The 25,568-nt window shown below is 40.3% G+C and overlaps 1 protein-coding gene across 2 annotated transcripts in view; it reads left to right on the plus strand.

Annotated features, from left to right (window-relative positions):
* LOC119735966 (protein maelstrom homolog) overlaps positions 1 to 25,555 on the plus strand; it is a 42,875-nt gene extending 17,320 nt beyond the window's left edge. The window contains exons 2-14 of one of the 2 annotated variants that reach the window (XM_038209942.1): positions 9,688 to 9,807; positions 11,092 to 11,176; positions 12,664 to 12,855; positions 14,146 to 14,276; positions 14,795 to 14,849; positions 15,538 to 15,682; positions 17,004 to 17,072; positions 18,628 to 18,889; positions 20,824 to 20,881; positions 21,272 to 21,361; positions 23,524 to 23,628; positions 24,706 to 24,815; positions 24,852 to 25,555. In XM_038209942.1, the coding sequence (XP_038065870.1) occupies positions 9,688 to 9,807; positions 11,092 to 11,176; positions 12,664 to 12,855; positions 14,146 to 14,276; positions 14,795 to 14,849; positions 15,538 to 15,682; positions 17,004 to 17,072; positions 18,628 to 18,889; positions 20,824 to 20,881; positions 21,272 to 21,361; positions 23,524 to 23,628; positions 24,706 to 24,812 (1,419 nt within the window). In that variant the 3' untranslated portion in view covers positions 24,813 to 24,815; positions 24,852 to 25,555. Of the gene's footprint in view, positions 1 to 9,687; positions 9,808 to 11,091; positions 11,177 to 12,663; positions 12,856 to 14,145; positions 14,277 to 14,794; positions 14,850 to 15,537; positions 15,683 to 17,003; positions 17,073 to 18,627; positions 18,890 to 20,823; positions 20,882 to 21,271; positions 21,362 to 23,523; positions 23,629 to 24,705 lie in introns of both variants that reach the window. The other variant, XM_038209941.1, reaches the window with a different exon arrangement.
* Positions 25,556 to 25,568: the final 13 nt, after the last annotated feature.

Consider the following 25,568-nt stretch of genomic DNA (forward strand, 5'->3'; position numbering starts at 1 on the left):
CGCGTATGTACCCAGACCTACGAGTACATCGCAAGAGTTTGAAACACCAAACGATTTTCACCAAATGGATGTGCTATACCTACCCTGGGATAAAGTAAAACGCAAGACTTATAAATACGCTTTGACGGTTGTCGACGTAGCGAGTCGATACCACGAAGCAGAACCTTTGGTTTCTAAAACGGCGGATTCCACCCAAGATGCTATCGTCACGATTTACGCGAGATCTCCTTTGAGTTACCCTAAAACGTTGAGAGTAGACGCCGGTACCGAATTTAAAGGCGCATTTAAAAAATGGATGACCTCAAAAAACGTCGAGATTATCGTAGGTGAACCAGGAAACCACCGATCGCAGGGTATCGTAGAAAGATTTAATCGAACGCTAGCCGAGAGACTGTTTGGTCATCAGTACGCTCAAGAAATGTTAAATCCCGAGAGTAGAAACACGCAATGGGTCGAGCGATTACCCAGCGTGATCAAAGCTATAAACGATGAAACGACGAGATTAATAGCTAAAGCACCGTCAGAGGCGGTTAAACTAGAACAGGTCCGGCAATCGCCGGCTAACCCCGTTAAAACAAAAGAGCAACAATTACCGCAAGATGCTATGGTTAGATATTTATATTACCCGGGCGAGCAAGAGGGTGGAACCTCGAGAAGAGCCACGGACCCCATTTGGAGCGTAGACATCTTCAACGTGGAAAAAAGAACGAGTCAATTTAAAATGATTAACGGTAAAAAAGTCACGACGGGTCCTACTCTTTATTACCTTCAAAACGGCCCAAAAAGGAGTTTTGTGAGACAAGAGCTTCAAGTCGTACCCGAGGACACGCAATTACCGCCGTAGTGACCAAAAGCCAGCGTGTTTATACCATCCGGTAAAATGTACCTCTTTGTGTCCAACGGACTCAACGATAGTTTATTTAGAGATACGGTGTAAAGGATGTGATTTTCCGATCTAATGTGAGTCATGGTTTCATAATGAGATTTCTTGTTTAAGATGCAGTCGTAATAGTGTCGGTGTTTTAATTTCTTAGAGGTAACCGATTTTGTGACACCCTTGGCTTTTTTCAGGTTGATGTCAGCGGTTAAAATGGAGTACATTTTAGGTCTTATACAAACAACTTCTTTGACTATTTTACCTCCAAACTCGTCTTTAAATTTACCGATCACTTTCTTATTGGTTGGGTCGTACAAAGGATGATCCGTCGGATAATTCGAAAGGTCGTATTGTTGCCCGTTTTGCTGCATATCTTTGTATACGTCGTCAGTGTGCACTACGAGTACCAAACTGTCCGTATCTGTGTACATCAACCTGATTTTCTCTTTGTACTTGTCTTTCAAATGGTTGTAATAAAAATCGTACATCAGCGTCTTAGATAGATCCAAGATACTCACTCCGCAATAGATTGGTTTGTTTAACACGGTTTTAGTCTTGTACTTTTCGACAAATGACAATTTGCATTCTGAAAATGACGTCGTCGTTTTGTAGCTCGGTTTCTGTATAATTTTTTGGTATTTATCTCGATCGTCATCGTTATTGTCTCTGAGCAGGTAACCGTCAATCCGGTTTCTGACGTTTTCCATCGTCTTACCAAACACGCTGTTATTCATCAGTTTAAAAAAGTCTTTCTCAAAATCAGAGGTCGCTTTTGTTCGGAGTTGCGTGTTTTTGTCTATGTAAGATGCCATCCAAGGAGCTTGTTTAAATTGCAACACTCGATGTACCTTTTTAAGTTTCAAGCCGAGTTTGAGATACAACTGCAACGTGACGTAGTGCAAAACATATTTTTGTTTAGGATTAAGGGTACACGTTAATTTTTGCACGTTGCTACTAGGTTCGGTATCCAATAACTCGTTTTGATAATCAGACATCCATTCTTTTGGTATGACGATATTTTCTGGCGCTAGGGGATAATCGTTGTGCAGGTCGTGGAGATTATCCGGGTAATCGAGGTCTACTTCAAAGCAGTAACCGGTGTTTGACGTTTTCCTGAGAGATAATATCTTAGACTCGGTAAACGTTTTTGTAGACGCCCATTTAAAGTCTTTGTACGGCAGGTATTGACTCATGGCCCAGCCGTACAGATTGTTTGCATCGAGGTAGGTGATGTAACTCGACGGCTCGTTTGGATTATGGTCGGGTAGGTATTTGTTGTTGGCTTTGTGGTATCTCATACCACCCACGCTTGAGATACCACCTCTTTTTGCTTTTTCAAAAAATAAATGTTTGTCTACGTCTTGCAATAGTTCGAGTTTAATTTCCGAGTGTTTTAACAAGGCATCCCACGACAATCCTGGTGCTGTATAGTAATTAGCCGGATCTAACGCGTAGTTTGTAATGCACGTTTTCCTAAAGTTTTCAAATACGCATGCCAGTAATAACGTATCGGTAGTGACGTACAAATCGTGATATTCCCCCATGTTTTTAACTTTAAACTCGTTCCACGTCAGTTTAGCTCTGTCGTAGTCCTCTCGCGATATATTTTCGTCTTTTAGGCTGCTGTAAAATTGTTCGATGGGGGGTAGGCTGGTCTCTTGAAATCTGTCAAACGAGTCCATGTATTCATACGGATAAACTCCTTTTTGTAACAACGAGTCGATATTTTGACGATTAAAATGTTCTCTGAGTAGTTTAAACGACTCTCTCGGACAAGCTTTAGATAATCTATCCAACGAAGACGCCATAAAATTAAACGAGTCTATAAATCGCATATTTCCGATCGAAAACGAAATATACTTTTCTGAATTTCTAGCGATAACTTGTATTTCCTTTTCATCGTACTCTGAAATACTCTGCATGATCAAGTGAGCGTCGTAATTTTGCAGATTGTGAAAGACGACTGGTATGGGGGTAAAACCTGGTTTAACTTGTAATTTTAGATTGCAGTAGGCGTGCGCGGTACCTCTATATCTACCCGTGACGTGGCAGTGATCTCTCACCTTTCTAAATTTGTTGATTTTCTTTTTGCATTCGAGGCATTTAGACTCTGTAAATCCATTTTTGTTTTCGTACTGATGTTCTTTTATTTGTTTTTCTGTTTTTGGTTTTTGGGGTTTCTGGCACTGACAGTTGCTCGAGTAATTGGGATAAATTGGTTTCTCGCAAATCCAACACGTGTTTGTTGTATCATGATGTTCTTTAGCTCGCTCATTAAATTTCATGGGTTGGGGTTTTTTAAATATGCAATTTATGTCGCTTTGTATTTTTAACATTTTATTTACAAACTTTGATACAGCATCTTTACCTCTATAAGTCTCTTGATACGCATTGGTGCCGTCGCATCTAACTACTACCAACGAGTAACCGCTAGCTTTGTGAATGTTTGTCTTTTGCGTGTTGTTCTTTTTATCGTCCGAGTTTTTTTCTAATATCGATTCAAAGTCGGCGTAAACTACAAACGGTGCTTTTTGTTTAAACCTGTAGTTTTTAAATTCTAATGTTGGCACATCGTTTTCGTCGACTATCCACTCGTTATTTACATATTTTTGCTTAGCGGTAGGAAATACAATCTTTGACGGATGTGTATCTATACCGTTACAATCGGCCATGTGTCTATCTAATTTTACTTGCGTTCTATAATGACTCAGGCACCTTCGACAAAAATATTTCTTACTTTTATCTTTTGTAACGTTGTGAATCAATCTCGAAAAGTTATTTATCCAGCAGTAGTGATGCTTGTCGCCCTCAGAAAACAAAAACAGATCGATAGGTCGTGACTCTGGTTTGTAGTTTTTAGACACGTATAACGGATATATTTCCCCCTCATAACCGTATACGTTTATCGTTAAATTATTTTGTCTTTCTATCTTTGGTATCTGGTCGATCGGTGTTGGAAAGTCTACGCCTTTAAATTTGAGTCCGTCGTCTTTGGTGTATACAACAGGTTCTTCTTTATGAATTTTATATTTAGGATCGTTTTTTATGTTATTTTTTACTTTATCCGTATACAACCCAAGAGCAGCTCTCAAACACCATCTCAAACACTCGTCGTCTTTGTTTTTAATGTTAATCATCGCCGTTTTCTGTTTGATACATTTTGGTAGGTCAATATAAGAACTACCTCTCACAGGGTTAAACCTGTTGATGTTGATATACAACGCCATTATCTTTTTTAAAACCCAACCCGATCCTTGATTCGTATACCTTTCATCCTTTTTAAATATCTGGTCGATGTCTTCTTTTAAAACCTGTTTTATTTGACTTTGATTTAAAACGACTCTCTGATCGGTAAAATGTGTAGCTTCGATCGTTTCGATCGTACCATCGGGTTTGGTTTTTTCGTATTTTATTTTGATTGTGAGCTCCATTTTTAAACCTCTCAGCTCTCTCAATTCTGACTTGATTTTATTTACAATTTGATCTTTGTGCGTATCAAAAAACTTGACTAAATCGTCGTTAAAAAGTCTAGGAATCAGTTCCCAGTTTCTAAAGTTGTTTCTAAATCTTCTCGTCGCTCTAAACTCAGCCTCTTGAAAATCCTCGGGTTGCCTAGAGTTTTGAATCGCCGATAGTAAATCTTTTTTCAATAATCGACCCTTATAACCCGACGGGTTATATTCTAGATCATAATCGTCTACAATCTGTTTGAGCTCATGTAGCTTCTTTTTCCTCAAGTTTCTAAATTGAGCTTCGTATTTTTTTATCCCGTTGATGTAGACTTTACGCGTAAGAGCAACATTTTGATCGTACGGTATATTATATCGCTGGACGTAATCGCGCAGCGTGGCTTTATTCCATCTAGAAAATCCCTTAACGATTGGCTTGATCATACTCATCATTTATATATATCAATATAATTTTTTTTAATTTTTTTTAAGAGGTCAGACTTTTGGATTTATAAGCAATCAGACTCACCGGCTGGTGAGGGAGATCTTCAAGACGAGAGATATTGAGCCCCGGTTTTGGCTTGGGGCTGAGATATCGGGAGGGGCGGGTGGGGTGGGGGCGTGGCTAGAGGGTGGGGGAAAGGGGGAGGGATAAAGTCTGGTACCTGCCCCTCTCCCCATTGGCCCTGTACTACCCCCAGACCTATGGCAAAGTCTGGTATCCGCCCTTCTCCCCTACTCCTGCATTGTGCCTCTGGCCACATGCGAAGTACGGTACCCCGACCTACTGGGGAGTTTGTCCAAAAATGTGCAAATTGTTTAACATGTACCATTGTGGTACAAGTACGGACGCCACTTTATACATGTTACATGTATATGCCACCAGAAATGTCAGTTTTCACCTCACCTTGTGATTTTATTGAAGACAAATTCATTAGACTTGGCAAAACTGAAAACATGTTGGGAGTCCCAATCATCCAGCACCTTGGGGTCATTAGTTTTCACTATTTCCCGACAAACCATGTTGTACTTTTAAAGTATTGCATTACAGATCAGAAGGCTACCGGTATTCTATGTTGGATAAATTTTCAATAAAACTATAATAGAACGTAACGTACGAATGGATTTGTTCCGACAATTCTTTCCATTTCTTCTATTGTTATGCAAATTGGTCTGCAAAAGCGCATCCACTATGTAGTAAACAGATTAGCCTTGACCTTTGACCTTCAATGTAAACTTTGTCATGTTTGCAGGCCCACTAGTTTAAACGCCTCACTATTTACCCTAAAATAGTCTGATACATACCTGTACATGTAATTTATAAGCAACCAATCCAGAACTACGTATATAATCATGTGACACCATTATGTCATCCTGCTATCCTGGGGAATTCCCATGGACTGCAATCCTGAATTGCAACACACGAGGAAACCAAAAATAGTTTATGTCCTGGTACGAGCGGACACGTTAGACACTTTCCTGAATGACTACAAAAACATGTGTTTTCAAATGCCAGGGACTAGGAGGTAGGGCAGACTAGGATCTTGAGTGGAAAAAAAAACATACAAAACAAAATCAGGCCAACTTTACTCACTGTTTAGATGGCAAACTTCTCCAAATTTTCATGAGGCAAAGACAAGGTCCTCAGTATTTCACCAGCAGAGTTTGAAGTCTCAATTCAATTTTTACCCTAAATGGTAATTTTAATCCTCCAAATTCCTCATGGCGGTTTTGGAGGATTGAAGATGAATGGTGTTTGAAAAAAAAAAAGGATTGAGGAGGATTGAGGAGGATTGAGGATGAATGGTGTTTGAAGAAGAGTAGGATTTCGGATGATTGAGGATGAATGCATTTTTTGAGGCAGGACTGTCTGACGATTTTGAAGTATTGAGGTGCTGGATACCCTTCATTTGAACATTTGAACAAAATGTTGGAGGATTGAGGAAGATTGTGGATGGTTCCTACAAAATGTAGCAAAAAGGCCCTGGGGGTTAGGGTTACTAAATCACATGAAAATCAATATTTGGTGCAAAAAGATGAGACAAACTGCATTTTCAGATTTTTTTTTTTTAAACTTAGACTTGCCTGTTGATATAGTGGCAACCTCAACTTTGTCTTAAAAAAATGCTTAGAGGTTTTCTGGGCTGATATTTCTCCCTGATTTGTGTTTTGCCTGATTTCTTCAATCAACATCAAGGTCTCAGTCTTGGCTGGTCTGATTAGGCAGGTATTTTTTTCCAACCTAATAGCGCTACAGGTGCATTTTCGAATATTATAGTTTTCGATCATTTGACCTGGCATTTGATCGAATATTTGAATATTCAAACATTGACATTGAGGTAAAAAATTATAAAGGTAACATTTGGACATGCACCTATATTTGTTCGAGACAGCAGACTAGTTGATGTATGACATGTTATTCAAATTAAAATTCCCCACAGAAGCTTTCAAAACATACTTATGACTGTCCACAAATATTTTGCATTTGATGAAGAATAAAACCACTCAACTTATTTCAATATTAGGTTTTGCCCTTCAACCTAATAATAATATTAATAGGCCTATATAAAGTAACTAATCAAACACTCGACTTAAACAACTTACATGTTAACTTACATCACGGAGGTTTCCATCGTCTTCTTGAGACCACTCACTTTTTCAAATATTCTCTTTAAAGGGAATATACAACATTTGCAAACATCGAACAATAAAATTACCAAGTTTTTAACGAAATACCTTACTAGGATGTTGGTAAATGACAGTCCCAAGCATCTTGTAAAATTATGGCACCTGGTGTGAAGTCATTTTCAAGAAAATTGTATTTTTGTATACATTTCCAACGGTGGTCGGCCAACCAGCGTTGGAAAAACCTAACTATTTTTCAACTACTGCTCCAAATTTACCATTTTTTCAGTCCAAATTTTGTTTGCTATCACTATTGGTTACATGTTCATAAACGGGTGCAGGCCAGCTAGACTGGTTCCCTTGCTTTACAATTTTCCATCATCTATAAATTGATCTATTTTATCTTTTGTGGAGTCAGGGAACCAGACTACTTGAACATTTTTGTTTTTCTTGGTTATTCCAACCTTTTCGAACACAAAACTTCAAAAATGTCAGTGTAACAATATTTGATCTATTATACTAACCCCTCAAATAGTTCATTTCTGAAAGTTACAGCAAAAGCCAATGATGTACATTCCCTTTAAATAAAATGCTATTTAGATATATTCAGTGGATGATTGTACAGGGTGTTTAAAAAAAAGGAAACCCAACTTCAAATAATGAGTATGGACAGACGATATGTTTACTGGCTATAAAACTGGTATCATCTGAAAGCGTCATCTCTATGCCTTTCAATGATACCGTGTTTAGGTTTTCTGAGTCATGCATCACTGAGCATCATTGTCTTGAAAACTGGATGCAAAAATGCAGTTGGTTCACTTTCATAAAAAAAACACTGGGCACGGTGTGCCTATTGTTACAGAAATGTCTGTGAAATGGCTTGAATGTTAAAGGGAATATACATCATTGGCTTTTGCTGTAATTTTCAGAAATGAACTATTTGAGGGGTAAGTATATAATAGATCAAATATTGTTACACTGACATGTTTGAAGTTTTGTGTTCGAAAATGCTGGAAAAACCAAGAAAAACAAAACTGTTCAAGTAGTCTGGTTCCCTGACTCCACTAAATATAAAATGGATCAATTTACAGATGCCGGAAAATTGTAAGGTAAGGGTACCAGTCTAGCTGGCCTGCACCCGTTCATGAACATGTAACCAATAGCGAACAAAATTTGGACCGAATTAATGGTGAATTTGGAGCAGTAGTGGTAGTTGAAAAATAGTTAGGTTTTTCCAACGGTGGTCGGCCGACCAGCGTTGGAAATTTTTACAAAAATACAATTTTCTTGAAAATGACTTCACACCAGGTGCCATAAATTTACAGGATGCTTTAGACTGTTATTTACCAGCATCCTAGTAAGGTATTTCATAAAAACTTGGTAGTTTTATTTTTCGATGTTTGCAAATGTTGTATATTCCCTTTAATACTCGGGAAAATGGCACATTGTTTTGAACATGGCTTGGTCAAAACGAGAAATTCATGACAAACAATAAAATCCAGTTTTGAAACCAACCCGACTTGTTTTTTGGTTTCTTTTTATGCACTCGTATCTTCTTGAATAATTATTCTCATGCACACCATGCCTATTGTGTTTGATATGAAAGTGAACCAACTGCAATTTTGCATCAAAATCTCATGACAGTGGCGCTCAGTGATGCATGACCCTGGAAATGTAAACAAGATATCATTGAAAAGCATAGAGATTATTATCAGATGATACCAGTTTTATAGCCAGTTAACATTTAGTCTGTCCATACTGGTTCTTCGAAGTTGGGTTTCCTTTTTATTGAAACACCCTGTATATTGGGGTATTCAGTATTTTGTCTGTGATATTTTGCAATTTAGTAGTAGAAACATTTATTTCAATGTTGCCATTTCCACACAATCAACAATAAAATGTTACAATGCCGTGTTAACGTATTATACAGAGCAAAATGCAAGGAGTTAAGTAATTGTGTATAATAATGTACAGGGATCAATACTAGACAAATTTACGACAACATTTAGGTATAAGGTGAAGTGTCACGCTTTTGTACCCTAACCTATCGACAGACAAGTGGACATGACCAAGGAAAACAGAGACAGTGACAAAGGACAAAATGGACAACAGTGAGACACACAAAGACACAACCTAGAAAAACACAAACTGGTATGAGACGAGGGCATACATCTAGATTCATAAATTATAACTAGTTGTTCGAATAAACGTAGAAAAACACAAACTGGTATGAGACGAGAGCATGCATCTAGATTCATAAATTATAACTAGTTGTTCGAATAAACGTAGAAAAACACAAACTGGTATGAGACGAGAGCATACATCTAGATTCATAAATTATAACTAGTTGTTCGAATAAATGTAGAAAAACACAAACTGGTATGAGACGAGAGCATGCATCTAGATTCATAAATTATAACTAGTTGTTCGAATAAACGTAGAAAAACACAAACTGGTATGAGACGAGAGCATGCATCTAGATTTATAAATTATAACTAGTTGTTCGAATAAGAATTGAGTAGATGTGATCTAAGATTTTTAACAAAGACAGAGAAGGAAGGTGCTGATTTTAAGAAGTCATCTAGACTATTCCAGTATGATGTACCACGTTGAATAACGCTGTTTTTAGACAATGTTGTTCTGTTGAATTGGACATATAATTTTCTCCTACTAGTGCTTCGGGTATTATACAAATGAATATCAGATGTTTTGTTGTTGCAAAATTTGCATCCTCGGGAGCTTTCAGATGAGGAGAAGCTCAAGTACAACGTGCGAGCCAAGACCTACAGCCAGGAACGCAAATATGAGGAAGCTGAATCATCAGGCAAGATGGACTGCACTGGACAACTCATCAGTGTGAGTTATAATCAGGCGCTTCACATTGCAGAGCGCCACCAATAGTTTGCCACGGAGATTTCATTTTTCCCAGTGCATTGTGGGAGATAGTTGACAAATCCGCAGCGCGGAACATTTGAAATTGTTCGTTTTTTCCGGTCGCTGGTCAGTGGTTTCATAAGCGAATGATTCAAGTTTATATTTGCCCTTTTCTTTTTGTTGTATTAATATGGTGATTTTTGGTAAGGCGGCAGAACGCTATGCCCCAATCTATAACAAATTAGCTCAAGTGTCTACTGACGCTTAGTCCAATGGGCCATGTTTTGTCGACCGTAAACTTGAAAAGTTGACTCTCCACGGCAAACTCGTGGTGGCGCACTGCATTGTGAATCGTCCGATTTGGGGTTGGGTGTTTCGTAATATTTTAACCCTAACCTTCCCAAATCCTCCAAAATCCTCTTTGCAAAATGGAGGATTTTGCAGGATTGAGGCTATGCGGTGGCAAAAATGTGTGGCAGATTTTTGAGGATGCACTGTGTCGAGGTCTTTGGCCGGACCTTGTGTTGTTTATGCTCAGCCGTGCTTTTGTCCGATCTCACCCCTGGTGATAATAATGCAAAGTGCTTTCATCTTAGTTAAAAGTGCCATAAGTATCCATTACAATGTTTTTTATATATTAAAAGCCCTTTCAAACTATGGAAAAAATCTGTGTGATTGACTCATGTTGAACTCTGAGATTTTGAGAGCCTTTTTCACACTGGCGAGTACCCAACACGCCTTCTACATGGATTGAGCCTTACCTGGGTTAACCTGGGTTAAAGATCAAAAATCTACAGCTGACCTATGTAAAAACCAGTGTGAGTGTGAACGGTATGCCCTGTTGCCCTGTGTTAAATCAGACCCATTTCTGCTTGCCATGCTTACCATTTCAACACAGGCATGACGATAGTGCTAGATCATATGTACGTGACCTGACCAAATGAAACGAGTCACAAATATCACAAGAGCTGCATTTTGAGTTATTGGCTTTCTTGAAATCTTGCAGGATGAAAACATAATCACACTCTCTGCGTACCGGTACAATTGAACTCAGTGATACATCAAAATGATTAACAGAGTACATAGTATGTTTTTGGCTGTACTGCATAAGAAACCGATTTGGATGGTGGGTCAGAGTATTAAACAAATTTAAACAACTTTGTCAATTTCAGTTGAGAATTATCAGCTTTTCTTGTTTCAAAGTGCTTTGCCCGTTTCCCGGATTTGAAATGTTTTCTTATCCTCTTTTTTTCTTGCAATATGCAGGAGAGAGTGGATCGCATGGCACTGAACGAGACTAGAAGGTCCAGAGAACGGAGACAGTTGATAGAGAAATGGCCAGCAGGACATGGTGAGTATCAACGGAATGCGTGGGATGTCATCATGATTGCAACCTAATTCGGGCGATTCACAATGCAGAGCGCCACCAATAGTTTGCCACGTACAGTTTATTTTTCCCAGTGCATTGTGGGAGATGGTCGATAGAATCCCAGCACAGGAGATTTGAAATTGTTCGGTTTTTTTCCGGTCAGTAGCTTCGTAAGCGTATGATTCGACTATATGTTTGCCCCTTTCTTTTCTTTGTATCAATATGGTGATTTTTTGTACGGCGGCAGAACGCTATACCCCTATCTGTTAACATAATAGCTCAAGTTATCATTCAAATGGGCCATATTTTGTCGACTGTAAACTTGAAAAATTGACTCTCCATGGCAAACTCTTGGTGGCGCACTGCATTGTGAATCGCCCGAATTGTTAGGTCATACTATGCGGCAGTAATAATAATGATATCGGAGTCTTATATAGCGCACGTATCTACCAACAATTAGGTACTCAAGGCGCTCCATTATTAAAGAAAGGTAAATAAAGTTTATGAGAAATGTAAAACCTTACAAGATGCTGCGGCGCATATTGCAGCCACTGCCAGAAACACCGGGGCAAACCCCTTCTCTTAGCGATAAGTGTTACTGGGTTCTTTGACGTGCATTACACAACACAGGGGACCTATGGCTTTACGTCCCATCCGAAGGGCGAAAGCAATAATGGTAAAGTGCCTTGCTCAAGAGCACAAGCACCATGTTCCCACGGTCAGGATTCGAACACCATAACCATTGGACCACAGCACCCCAGTGCAGTGAGTGCTGAATAAGGCCAAGTAAGAAAATAAACCAGTTTGTCGTCCCTCGCTTGCTTCTTTTTCCTGCCTGCCTCCTTTTTGTTTGTTTGTTTGTTGGGGCATTTGTTCATTTGTTTTTTATGCATGTCACCCATCACAAGGCCAAAGGCCACTCGAGGTGTGGGCTACAGAGGAATGTGTGGAAGAACCAGCCCCTCACACTGAAACAAGACAAGATAATCTAATCTCTTCATAGTATGAATGGGTTCGGGAACTAGTGCAATGTAAGGCACCTCTATCCATAATGAGTAATCTTGGGCGTCGCCGGGGGGGGGGGGGGGAGGCAATGGGGCGCTTGTCTCCCCCCCCCCCCCCTCCCCCTGAAAAGCCCAACTAGAAACAGGAGGGAAACCAAAGAAAATCAAAAGAAAAAGAGGCGGAAAGTCATGTTGATGTTACTATAATGGGTTGGGGGGGGGGGCAAAAGTCTGTGCCCACCCTCAAAAAATAGTCAATCGAGAATTTGTTGACAAAGAACTGTGATTTCTAAGGGGAAAATTTGCTTTGCCCCCCTCTAGAAAAAAAATCCCGCCGATGCCCATATACATGTAAGTAATGCACAAAATATGCATTGATGTTGACCCGAAAAGCTCCTTGTATTTAAACTGATATTCATGTGTAGTGAAATATCGATTAATTAATATTTCTGATCTTGCTCGCAGCTGTGTGCATGGAGACATTCTACATGATAGCCTTTGAGACGCTGTGCGAGCTACCCAATGACCAGGGCTACCTGCCGTGTGAGATTTCCTGTGTGTCGTACAGCTTGTACGCCGGCATTATCGATGTTTTTCACAAGTTTATAGAGCCGGGCAGGCTGCCGGTCGGATATCGATTCCAGTGCCAACACAAGAGTGAGTTTCATCTTGATTTTGGTATTGATTAACCCTAACAATCCCCATCCAGTCAAACTCCAACACCAGGGTTTGTGCTACTCGGGGTTCGACCAGGATGTGCTACTCAGAGTTCGACCTTAAACTTTTTTCACCAGCCAGCTGAGCTACTGAATCATACTCTTATCTCTTTCAGTGCCCGCGAAATTTGAAATGTTTAATCCTAAAGTGCCCAACTTCGAGCGTTTTTGTTAATTGTTCAAAATTCTGTAAAAAAACAACAACTAAGTTTTACTCACTAAATTTGTTGTTGTTGCTCTCTGGTATATCCTTGGTAAGTCAATAGTAGTCACATACATAGTGATACACCCTGAAACACTGTCCTGCACACAGGGGAATTCCGCACTTTTTGCAGAAAATACGAGTGTCAGTGTTGCGCCCTCTCGCAAGAACTCGAATGAAACAAATCAATACAGGTCGTAACTGAATGAAAATGATATTATTAGAAAGAGCGAGAGCGCCCCCTTGTGATAACATGCTTACTGTACCTCGTATATGTACGAGGTTTGGCAATTTTAAGTACGAACATTACCTCGCAGATGTACGAGGTTGGCGATTTGGAACTAACAAATATACCTCGTACATGTACGACTTTGGCACTGAAAGAGTTAAGTAGCCCGCATTCATTTTTACACTAGCCAGCCTGTTTTTCATGTATAGAGTGTCTCATAAACAACAATGTGCCGCATGTACATGTAAAACATATATCCTGAGGCAATCTTGTCAGTGTTTTTAAAAAACAGATCTAATAATTTAGCAGAATAATAAAATTAGACACAAATTGATACAGGTTTGTTTTCTTTCTGAATTCAATGATTTATATTTTGCTGTCCTTTCATCTTTGCCGTAGCCCAGTAATTTTTGACTGGCCAGCTGGGCTAGTTAAGGAATAGTTTGACTAGCCCGCCGCTGTTTTGACTAGCATTTGGCTAGCGGGCTACCACTAAAGTCGAACCCTGCTGCTGCACTAGTAAACTGATAATGGACCCTGGTCCAATGACCAGATTATCTGGTGAGGAGGATGCAGGCTGATCGCTTAGGCGTTGAGTGCTCACTGAGCTGTGTCAGTAGCGGGTAGGGTGGCAGTAGGTATCAAAACACAGGGATCAGATCGTTTAGTTTCGCAACCAACAGTTTCTTTTCGGAACCACACTTCTCAAAAGAGATTCGCAAACCTCACTGGTATACACTACCACCGTGCAAAGTTTCAAATCTTATTGATTTATTTTGGTTTATATATTTATGATTTAGGTGATAACACGCACAAGATTCCCATCCAGTATTTTGAGCTAGCGACAGACAACTATCGTCAACTCTGGCTGGATCTGTGCGACTTCCTGAACCCACAACGTCAGTCTGCCTTCCCTCCGGTGTTTTGCCAGGTGAATCTCAGATTTCTGAAGTTTAGATAACATGATCAATGTCGCTTTTATGAACGCAATGGAGTCCAAGAGTAGATTGTCTGGTACAAAAATCATTTGTTTCAGTAATTTTCAGCCATTACTGTGTGTAAAATGTACAATTTGGGAGCCCATGGGGATATTCGTTGAAGCCAACTGTATGGTGAAGTGGTATAATTAAAGAGGTTGTGGAATGCTCGAAGACATTTCCGTCATTTTTCGGGTATATGTAGCCTATGGTGTGATGAAATAAAAACGACTATTGTGTCTGTCATAAAATGAGTACAAAAGGTACTTTTGAGAGCTGTTTTTCAAGTCCTGTCATGCCTGTTTCGACCCGAACGTGCAATTTGTATAAAAGTCGTCGTTGCGGGCAGCAAACAAAACACAGTAAATCGTGACGTAATAAACAGGACTCCCGATGCAGAGTAGCATAAACGAGTGAAATGTGTGAAATCATTGGAGACCATTAGCAGTATATTTTGACTTTTTATTTGTAGCTGCAAAGGCGTAATGAGGTGGAAGGATGTTTGCGATGGCTTTCAGATCGTGCAGGTGAGCGCAACATTAAAAATGAGTTCAAACAGGTCTCCTTTTCGGTTGTCTTGAAGAATTAAAGCTGCATCTTTTCCGAGTGGTCCCTGCCTCACTTTGTTCCCAGACATGGAACATTTTTCATATATCTAGTATTGTGACTTGGGACGCGATCCAGTTTTAAGTTGTGTGGTTTCTGCATATTGTCCCAGCACAAAGACATTGACAAACTAGGAGACCGTTAGCAGTGATTTTGATAGCTTAGTTGGTAGAGGGTTAGTGCACACATATTCTCAGTCACTTTTCTTCTTTGAGCCTAATAGAACACTGAAATATCATTCTATAGGTCACAGGTTCAAATCCCACAATATTGAATTTTGTTTTGCTGAGTTAATAGTAGCATGTCGGTACAGCATTCCAGCGGTTGGGAGTTCAAATCCCTTGGAATCAATCATGTTTTTTGAGTGGGTAAACCACAGGAATGTAGGTTACAGATTGGTAGAGCTTTGGTACAGCATATGAGAGGTTTGAGGTTCGCATCCCCTTAGTCACTGATGTTTGTTGAGTTGGTAGAGCTCTAATCTCATTTTTCTTTGCACAGTTGGTAGAGCAATGAGACAGTATTCCAAAGTTTACAGGTTTAATACCTGCTTTTGTCTTGTTTCTTTTGAACCAAAAAGTTGACTTTGTCCCCTCTATTTTTTTCCAGGTGTGCCTAACAGGCTGGCCAAAGTCTTTGAGATGGAGGTCTTAGTCTGCGAGTTGTTCGTCCATGGGGGCGCCAAACCACCCTCGCATTCAGCCTGTACGGGTCTGCTGACGACCTCGGCGTTTGACTACGAAGCAGATACACGGTAGGTTGTTTAAAAGTTGAAACCGTTCACGATTGGACAGGGGCAAGTTTGGGCAAGGACTGTAGTATACAAATAATGAATGTTTGTGAGTGCAATGGTAAGAATAATTTCATGAGGTGACAGATGAAATGTTCCATTCTACGAGGCGAAGCCGAGTGGAATGGAACATTTCATCTGTCACTGAATGAAATTATTCTTTCCATTGCACGAACGTGAAACATTCATTATTTGTTTTATATAACACCTGAATAAATCCTTGTCATCTGATTGGTTGACTTCTAAAAGCCAATTTATTCAGGTTAAAAACTGTTTAAAAGTTCGACAAGTTCATCATATTTATATGAATGCAAACTGTTCGACAGGCTAAGAACAATCAGATTCCATTGCGGGTTACCAATTGCAGCATGCAACATAACGAACAGCGGGGACCAGAAACAAGAAGTTTTGTGACTATAAAGTCATTCGCACAAGTGCAAAGGTTAAAGTTCCATGTACGTCATGAATCAACCACTACTCGACTAATGGTCCTTGCCAGAACTTGTTTCAGGTTGTCAGGCTTGTTTCAAATGTCTATTTTGCAGCACATAAAGAGCTTGGAAAATACAGCCATGTGGCTGTTTTGACAATATTGATTTTTGCATTAACCTTGAGCAAACAGTTAAAGGTAATACACAACGTTTGCTTTTGCTGTAATTTTTAGAAATGGATGGATTTGGGGGTAAGTGTTTTTATAGTATACACATATAGACTGGCAATGAGGTCACTTGTGCATGTCTATACGCCCCAAGGGACTGTGAGTGACCGGAAGAGGGTTGGCCGAGGGATATAGGACCCTCTTCTGGTCACTCACATGCCCAAGGGGGGCATAGACGTGCACTATTGACCGAATTATGCCAGTCAATATGTGTTTTGTAACTCACCTCTGTCCAAAATATAAAATAACAAAAAAAACCTTTTAAAGTTTCAGGGTTTTATTAAACTGTTTTAATTCAACAATTAACTCATAAGCAATTCAACTGTAAGTAATTCAACAATTAAAGGAATGCTTTTAGTTTACCTAGATTACATTTTTGAGTTTGAGTTTTGTCAGAGAGCGCTGTTACCAGTCAAAAATTGTTGAGTATAGTGCCCGATCAGACAACTGTACTCAACACAAATGTTGTACATTAGCTTTAAATATTTTTACTCTTTGTGGGTAGACGTCCTTGAAATGTGTTTTTGTGTGTAACTTCACAATCACTTTACAAGATAGTTTGCATTGATAGTTTCATTTTCTGAAGTTCGTAATGGATGTTGAATTTTCTGATTGTTCTCTTTCCAGATGTAAATACCATGAAGACAATGAGGTTGCCATGGACAACTGTGCCTTGGGGAAAGCCAAGAAAAATTGGTGAGTACCGGTTTAGGATTGTCATTTTTGCAGGTTTATGGCTAGTGACTTCTTGAGCAAAGACATTTACCAAATTGGGGAACCGCTTAAAGAGGGCTGGATAGCTCAGTTGGTAGAGCACCGGAACGGCAATCCAAAGGGCCCCGGTTCAGACCCCAATCCAGTCAACAACTTAAAAAAAAAACCTGGGCTTTAAAGGGCCGGGTTATTTTGACCATCTCTCAGCCGGGGGGGCCTAAGATCTCGGCCATCGAGTGACGAAAAAATTTTAAACTCGGTACATGCATAGAGCAACTCATCATAAACATACCCACGAAAATTTCATGCCTATATGTCAAACGGTTTGTGAATTATGGCTAATTAATTATTCATATACACAGGAATGGTAATTGTGCTCTGTGTACACGACGTATATGGGAAAGTTCAGTTTTCACGGCGCGTAGCGCACAAAAAATTTTCAGATTTTTATGTTTTTTGGTATCAAAAATGCGCAAGGCTCGAGGCTAAAGAGGCATAACAGCTCGGGCCGCGAAAAAAAATGTTCAAGGCTATCGCGGAAAAAGTTGAGGGGGGGGGGGGCGGTTTCTGGCCCTTTTAGGGTTAAGGCAGAAACCTCAATTGACAGGTTCCCTGAAGAAATACAAAGTTGCTCAACCTAAGCCCGCGGCAGTTTTCATAAAACCCTTACTAAAAATTCCATCATCGCTGACATTACAAATTTTTTTGGTACTTCGAGAGCTCAGTGAATAAACCTGAAAATGTATTTTTCAAATCTTGCTCATCTTTAATCAAGTAATGTGGCTCTGTCATGGCCATTGCTGTGTCTTCCGTATCACTAGAATGGGAGACTTTTGAGCAATGGTGGCAGCATACACACCGGTCCTTCTTGCATTGTTTGCGTCGTGTTGAGCATGCGCACTTAAATACATGACGTAAACAATTGAAAAGGAACGGTGTGTTTGCTGCCACCAACGTCTCAAAAGTCTCCCACTGCTCATCACTGAATAAACCAATCCGAAATGCCAACTTTTTTCAGTTTGCTGTTTATAGGACTTTGTTTATACTCTGTCACTCAGTCGGTCCGTAACTCGGTCATCCAGAGGACAGTAAGGCTGGCTAGTTAGGTAAAAAAAAATGGCTCCAAGAAGTAACATTTATTTTTTAAGTAAATAAAAGATATTTTTTTGGACTTGAGTTACAGAGCTCGTATCAGGAGCTTGCGACGCTTTCACGGTGTCTTTATCAACTGGTGTTGTTGAGGCCCTCACGTGACCCGTCACATGACCAAGCTTGGTCGCACGACAGGAGTCGGTCGTACATGAGGGCCAGCTCGTACCCTCCATCTCTGTTTTCGCCTCCTGTCATGTGGCCAAGCTTGGTCACGTGACGGGTCATGTGAGGGCCTCAACAACGCCAGTTGATCAAGACACCGTGATGGTTTCGCAAGCTCATGATACGAGCTCTGTAACTCCCAAAAAAGGTATCTTTTATTTACTTATAATGGGACTGGAAAAGAAGTCTCATGCTCGATCTATTTTTTAAATTGTGTGTCTAGTTTTTGTCTGAGTGACTCTCTGGCTTCAACCTACAACATCGAGCTGACGTCGAAACATCTCCCCGAGCGTCTAGATGTCTCCACCTGCCTCGTTATACCGCCCTCAGTCTACGGCATCCAGTTCTCCAATGCCAAACCCAAGCCCAAACCGCCCCCGAGCTCAGTCGCTAGGGGGAGGGGTCTTGACGTAGACCACAAACGCAGGGAGCCGACGCCTGGTGCCAACGCAGCTACCAACACAGCTACCAACTCAACAGTTCAGGTACTAGACCTGTCAGCCATAGGCCGCGTCCAAGTTATTTGGCTACAGCTTATAATTACACGTGCGCCTATGGAAGCAGTTGTAGCCACTTCCAATAGTTAATGTATGTTACTCTTAGCCATAGCCAAGAAATTGGGACGTGACTGTGTTCTCATTCAGCCATAGGCAGCGTCCAAGTTACTTGGCTATGACTTGTCTTAACACATGCTCCTATAGAAGCAGAGTTGTAGCCACTTCCAATAGTTTAGCCATAGCCAAGAAATTGGGACGTGGCTGTGTTCTCATTCAGCCATAGGCAGCATCCAAGTTACTTGGCTATGACTTGTCATAACACATGCTCCTATAGAAGCAGAGTTGTAGCCACTTCCAATAGTTTATCCATAGCCACGAAATTGGGACGTGGCTGTGTTCTCATTCAGGAGTCGGCCATCTTGAATTGAAAACGAGGCGAACCTTACACATTTCAAGGCTTCATACGAAGATGATGCAATAGACCATATTCACTAGGTAGCCATTTTCGATCATGTTCCCTGAATCTGTTTTATAAATTGTAAACTGTTGAATGGGATGGTGCCAGACTATTTTATGGTTGGAGTGCATTCCAAGCCTCACTTTAATTTTTTTTTTTAATGTGGCTTAAAACATTAGAATGTGTTTCATCACACATTTTAGATTATTCATCTTAGCAGACTAGTCATAATTTGTAATGAACTTTTATTTTATTGCTTTCGTTTCTACTCGCAAGTTCCAAAACCGAAGAGGTTACCTCACTTTCAATTTAATATGGCCGACTTGTGAATAAACTCTATATATAGAGGATAATTATAGATTAACCTCTCTGTGCTCTGTAAAATAACTCTAATTTTCACAAAAAAGTCTTCTTATGTTTTTTTTGCCCAAATGCAAAATGTGTTCTGGAATTAAAGCGAATGTGTCACTCAAGAGCACGGCTTAGATGGTTTCTATTAATATGAAAAATTTCTCATGTAGGCCATCAGCCTGGGGGTTTGGTCGGTATAAAATGAGGGGAATAATGGTCATTGTGATTTTTGGCATGGTATGCACCCCTGTAGTTGGAAAATGTGTGATAGCATTGCAGCAGTGGCAGCTTTTTGGTACCATCGCTTTAAAAAAAAAATGGCGGCCAAAACATGCTTGTTACCATATATAGTAAATCCAGTAAGCGTAATTTTTATTCCTAGGAGGGTTAGGGGCAATGTCATGAATAATTCATGTTTATCCATGAGAACGGACAATGACATCAACAGCATTGTTGTTAGTTACTCAACTAAAGAACGGTTGTCGTCGAGCTACCACACAGTAGCCTAGTGGATAGCGAGATGAGCTATGGATACAAAGATCCCTGGTTCGAATCCACGTCGTCGCTGCTCATTTTCATCAGCTATTTTTCTTCTCCAAATTTATCACTGAGATAATTTTAAATTAAGGGGAAAATAGAACGAGAACCTAAGTCTTGCAATGATTCAAAGGAAAAACTGAATTATTCATGACATTGCCCCTAACCCTCCTAGGAAAAAAAATTACGCATCCAGTAACAATCATAATGGCGGCCATTTTGAGAAAAAAAAAATTTAAAGGTGATACCGCCTAAAAAAAATGCCAAGGTTCACACTTCAAAGCTATCACAAATTTTCCAATTCTAGATGTGCATACCTTGCCAAAAATTGCTATGAGCATTGCTCATTCCATCATTTGATACCGGTGGCCCAATTTTTTGATCGACGCAGATAGCCTCATTGGGTGCATGATGCTTTCCCACTTTAACTGGTGTTTGTTTAGTTGTACCTGGAATACGTACACATTCTTAAAACTAAAATAGATGTGTATGTTAAACCACGTTCATATGGATCTTGTGTTTTTTATTCTATTAAATGTTATCAATTCCTGTATATTTTGCATCGTTTACGTTTCAGAATGGCATGGATAAGCCAGCTGCACAGGAAGAACCACTAAGGAGACCAACATCAGTCAGTAAGTCCCCCCCCCCCCCAAAAAAAAAAATTAAAACTGATCATCATTGAACCCAGTATTGACTCCTAGGCTCTCCATACTTTGCATAATAAGCCAGCCAGCAATTACTTTTTTTCTGCAACCAAGTAGAGTCAGTGACCATAATGCGCATGCGTCAGTTAGTAATGGAATGGTTCTCGGATTTAACTTCCCTTTAAAACAAAATCCTCAATAGCTATGAAAAGGTGAATTTTATTTTATCGATCAGCAGGACTCGATTAAACCCAATTTAGGAAAGAAAATTCACTTTTGTGGGAAAAAAATAAAAATGTAACATTTTTGGGATTCGAACCTGCAGCCTGCAGTACGACCTTAATTGGATAACTCGTTATGTTGTGACTCTTGTTACAGGTGTGACTGGCATGCTGGCAACGAAGCAGGTGCAGCCAATGAAAGACCGGGAGATGGGAACCAAAATGGCCATGCTGCAACCGAGTGCTGGTGAGTGTTTATAGATAGTGTAGCGTTTGACCAATGGGTTCTAAAGGACGGATGCGAATTTTCCTAGGAGTTTGCCGACAGAGTACTGTAACACAATGACAGACTGAACAACACGTTGACATAGACGAAGAAATGTGACCAGGAGACAGTGCCTCAGTTTTTATCTTTTAATCCTCAACAAATCATTAATAGGTCAATCTCATTATTCAAGCAGAGTAGCTGTCCGTCAAGGGAGATTCGGGCTCGAGTCCTTTTTGGAAGTTCCGCAGCGCACAACCGTTCAGCTCCAAGCTAGCACAACATTAACCTTTTCGCGCGCGCGTAAACCAACTTAATACATTATCCTGCGCTGCTAATCTGCGCATGCGCACCCGGCCCTACTCTCCGGACGGACAGCGCCACATGTGATAATCGCTACAATAGATATAGCAGTGTGGTAGTCCAGCCCATCACTCTCAAGTCAAGTTACTAGCTATTCAAATGAACTGTAGCAAAAGCATTCCTTTGTCTATTCATAAGAAGGAATTTGTGCTGGGGTGATGTAAAGCAATATTAGGTTTTGCCCTTCAGCCAACCGATCCCGCAAGCTCGGTGGTCGAGTGGTAAGACATCTGCACTAGAAAGCAGCAGGTTATGGGTTCGAGTCCCACCCGAGTGATTTTTTCCAACTTTCACTCGGGAGGTAAAACACTGAGTATACAGTGATTATACGTCGGTGAATTGCAAAACCTAATATTGACAATCATTTGTCTTTGTTCACCCCTTACTTGTGACTAAGACTACAACACTGGCATAAACTGCAAATGTTTGTCATCCATACTAGTGATACAATGCAAAGGTCAAAAAGTTTTATCCACATGGGGACATGAGTGGGAATCGAACCAGTGCCAACCCAAACGTGCCAATTCAAATTCCCACATAGACCAATCCGTGCTCGCCTTCAATTCTGCCGTGAAGGCCCCCTTCAATGGCGAAAGCGTTGTGCTAGCCATTGTTCAGATAATTGTCGCGGGGTTAGTTGCTTTGTACAATAGCCTCAGTGGTGTCTCCATTGAAGGGGGCCTCATGAGTGCACAGTGATCAAGTTCAAATTCTCCAAGTCTTCATCAGAGAGTGATTAAACCCTAACTCACTAGCATGATTTACTAGGAACAGGGGTGTGAAATCTCAGCTTTATAGCTGATTTCAGCTTTTTTTGTTTTGGATTTCAGCTATTTTCCCTCACTTGCTGTGTACAAAAGTATAGGGGATTTCCAAAGTTCAGCTTTTTTTACACCTTTTTCAGCTGTTTTCAGCTATTTTCAGCTATTTTTGTCAGAGGTCACTCACACCCCTGTACTAGGAACCATAACCATCCTGGCAAATATGGGAAACTGAACACACATATTTCTGACTTTGATTCTGGAGTTGTGCCAACCCAATGTAAAAGACTGCCAGTTTAGGGGCACTGTACCCATCCTGACAGATTCCAACAAAACATGCCGTTGGGGTTTTATGGGTTGAGTTCTGTTAGGGAATAAGTTTAAAACATTTTGTAAAGCAAAATTTATTTGTGTAAAGTAATTATGAAATTTTGTTCAGCAAAACATGAAAAGTGCCCAACATTTTGTGACACAAGTCAATGGAAAGCGCACACTGATCAATTTGAATTGTATTATTTTGTCAGTTTTGAGAAAAAATTAAAAATTGCTCTGCTCCTGGAGGATATTTTTCATGGGGTTAATAGAAGAATTCTATGAATAGGATACAGGTTTGAAACTGTATGTTTGTGTTCTGATAAGGCACTTTGTAGTCCAAGCAATAAGCAAATCTATAAAATTTGGCCTTTATCAATCTGAGTCAATATTATTTGTTGATTTCCTTTTTAAAACTTTCCTTTTTAAGCAAGCATTTAGTGATTCTTAATTTCTGCCTGTGCGTCTGACTTCTGGGGGGAAGGGGTTGTTTTTATTTTTAATTAATGGTTATTGTGTATTTTTGCCTGTGAGTTTTGATATTTATTTGTGTGTGTTTGTTTTTTTTGCTAATTTTTGTAATTGATTTAATTATCTGTTTACTTTTTACTTTATTCTTAAATATGTAATGCGCTCTCGAACAAACTGGTCCTGGAGAGAGCGCAATAAAGATGCAATAATAATTATTATTATTATTTGTTCCATCAGGCGCTCCATCAAAGTTTGCTCTTCCAGCATCTGCGCCTCCGCCCACCTCCCTGCCCCTCCCTGTGCCATCATGGCAGGGCACTCCTGGTGCATCGTCAGACCAAGGTCAGTCCACACATCACGTTTTACGACCGATCATTACTCCCGCAAACCAGGGCTCTCGAAATCGCCTGCCCAACGTCCCGGGACAACCAGAATATTTTGTTGGACAACCAAAAGTTCCAGGTTGTCAGCCCGACGGGCAACCACTGTTTTTCCACCAATACTCACACATTTTCACACTTTATTTTAGTCCATGGGATTTTCGAAAGTTCCAGAATCCCATAAGCACAGCGTTGAACAATAATCATGATAATATCGCCATTTTGACTCAGTACATACAGTCCGGCTACATCATGCGTTTCGCGTTCATGAATGTAATCCTGGACAAGTATTACATTCACTGTGTGGACTTCCGAACAAAAGATGTCCACATAAACCAGGTAGCAGCGACGTTGTGTGGACTTGCCCACGTCCACACAAGGTTTTCCCCTCTCTGGAAAACAGGTTTAGAGGCATTTTTGGGTTAGGTTTATCCGTGGCAAAATAAAGAGAAACACTATAAGGAATCATAGAAAAAAAATTGGGGTGAAAGAGTTTCACAGTTTGAGAAAAATGAGTTTTTTTCACTGGTTTTTCTTAACGACACGAAAACAAAGGAATGTCCACACTAGGTATGTAAAACAACATGCGTGTGTGTACGTGTGTTTCCAATAATAATGACCGGACCACTGTACGCCATGTACCAGCGCGGCGCAGAGAACAGGTACCTTACACACGCACGCAACAACGGTCGGACACTGCCGGTGTCACGGTCTCACTTCACTTCTCCGGCCACGCACGCTTGCAAAATGGCGATAGCGCAGCGGCTGAGTACAACACCGGACAGCCAATTTTGTGAGCCCTGAGCCACTTCAGGTAAAGCAGCCATGTACATTATTAGGATTTGGCCTTCAGTTTGGGGCAATATTTAAAGTTCTTTATTGGGCAAACTGAAAATGAAATTCAGGCAACCAGATTTCAAGAACCCCTGCCCGAAGGGCAACTACATTTTTTTAAATTTCGCGAGGCCTTCAAACCAAACCTCACAGAATGATGTGGACGTTTGTATGGACTTGAATCTTATGTTCTTCACATTTGCAGGGGATCTGCCGAGCAACGCAGCAAGCAACATGCCAGTGCAGTCCAGCTTCGGCTTGGGGCGAGGTTTTGGGCGTGGAATCAGACGCGGCACGAATCCTAACCACTAGACCATATATCGGAACCCTGATATGATAGTAATCTTGTACATACATGGCAGGGTTTTTTCCCAATGGGAAGATCGAATTGAGACATTTTGAGATGTGCAAGTGCAGTTGAAAAACCAAACTGATTGGCTGGCTGGAGTTAGACTGGGAGAGAATTTGCGCCCTCTGTCCATCAGTTGAGGGCGCTCTTGTTTATCGACGAAAACCAACAAGGTTTTCCAAACCTCAACTTTGACTCCAGCTTCACCCTGAGCTCCACAATCATTTGTAAGTCTTTATCCAACCTAAATTGAAAACACACTTAATTGAAAACCTCCCAAATTTGGCATCGGACTTGACTCGATGTTCTGTGAATCAGAACGTGGACCTATATTCAGTTTGGGTGCCAAAAAGGTAGGGGCCTAAATTCTGCTGATGGTGGAGCTGGGATTGAAGCCCAAGTTTTGAAAACTGCCTCTGATATTAAGGCAGGGCATGGCAAGGGGTCGAGATGCCTCACTTGCAAGTTTCAACTGGTAATTAGAGTGTAAACAACGGGAAAGTGCAGTTTGCGTATATTTTAAACGAGAAGAACGGGTTTTTATTCATCAAGTCAAAAGCGGAGGACCTTTGAAAGAAGATTTTAATCACCGTTCTCATGAATCCTTTGAGAAAAGCTAAAGAAGGACAAGTTAGTTTTTTAGTTTTACAGATGGAAATCCCCAGAGTTGTTCATTCTTAAGAAAATCCTGGAACAGTTTCATTGATAAAAAAAACCAG

Source organism: Patiria miniata, unplaced genomic scaffold (genome assembly GCF_015706575.1).
Source record: "Patiria miniata isolate m_02_andy unplaced genomic scaffold, ASM1570657v1 HiC_scaffold_29, whole genome shotgun sequence".
Classification (NCBI taxonomy): Eukaryota; Metazoa; Echinodermata; class Asteroidea; order Valvatida; family Asterinidae; genus Patiria; species Patiria miniata.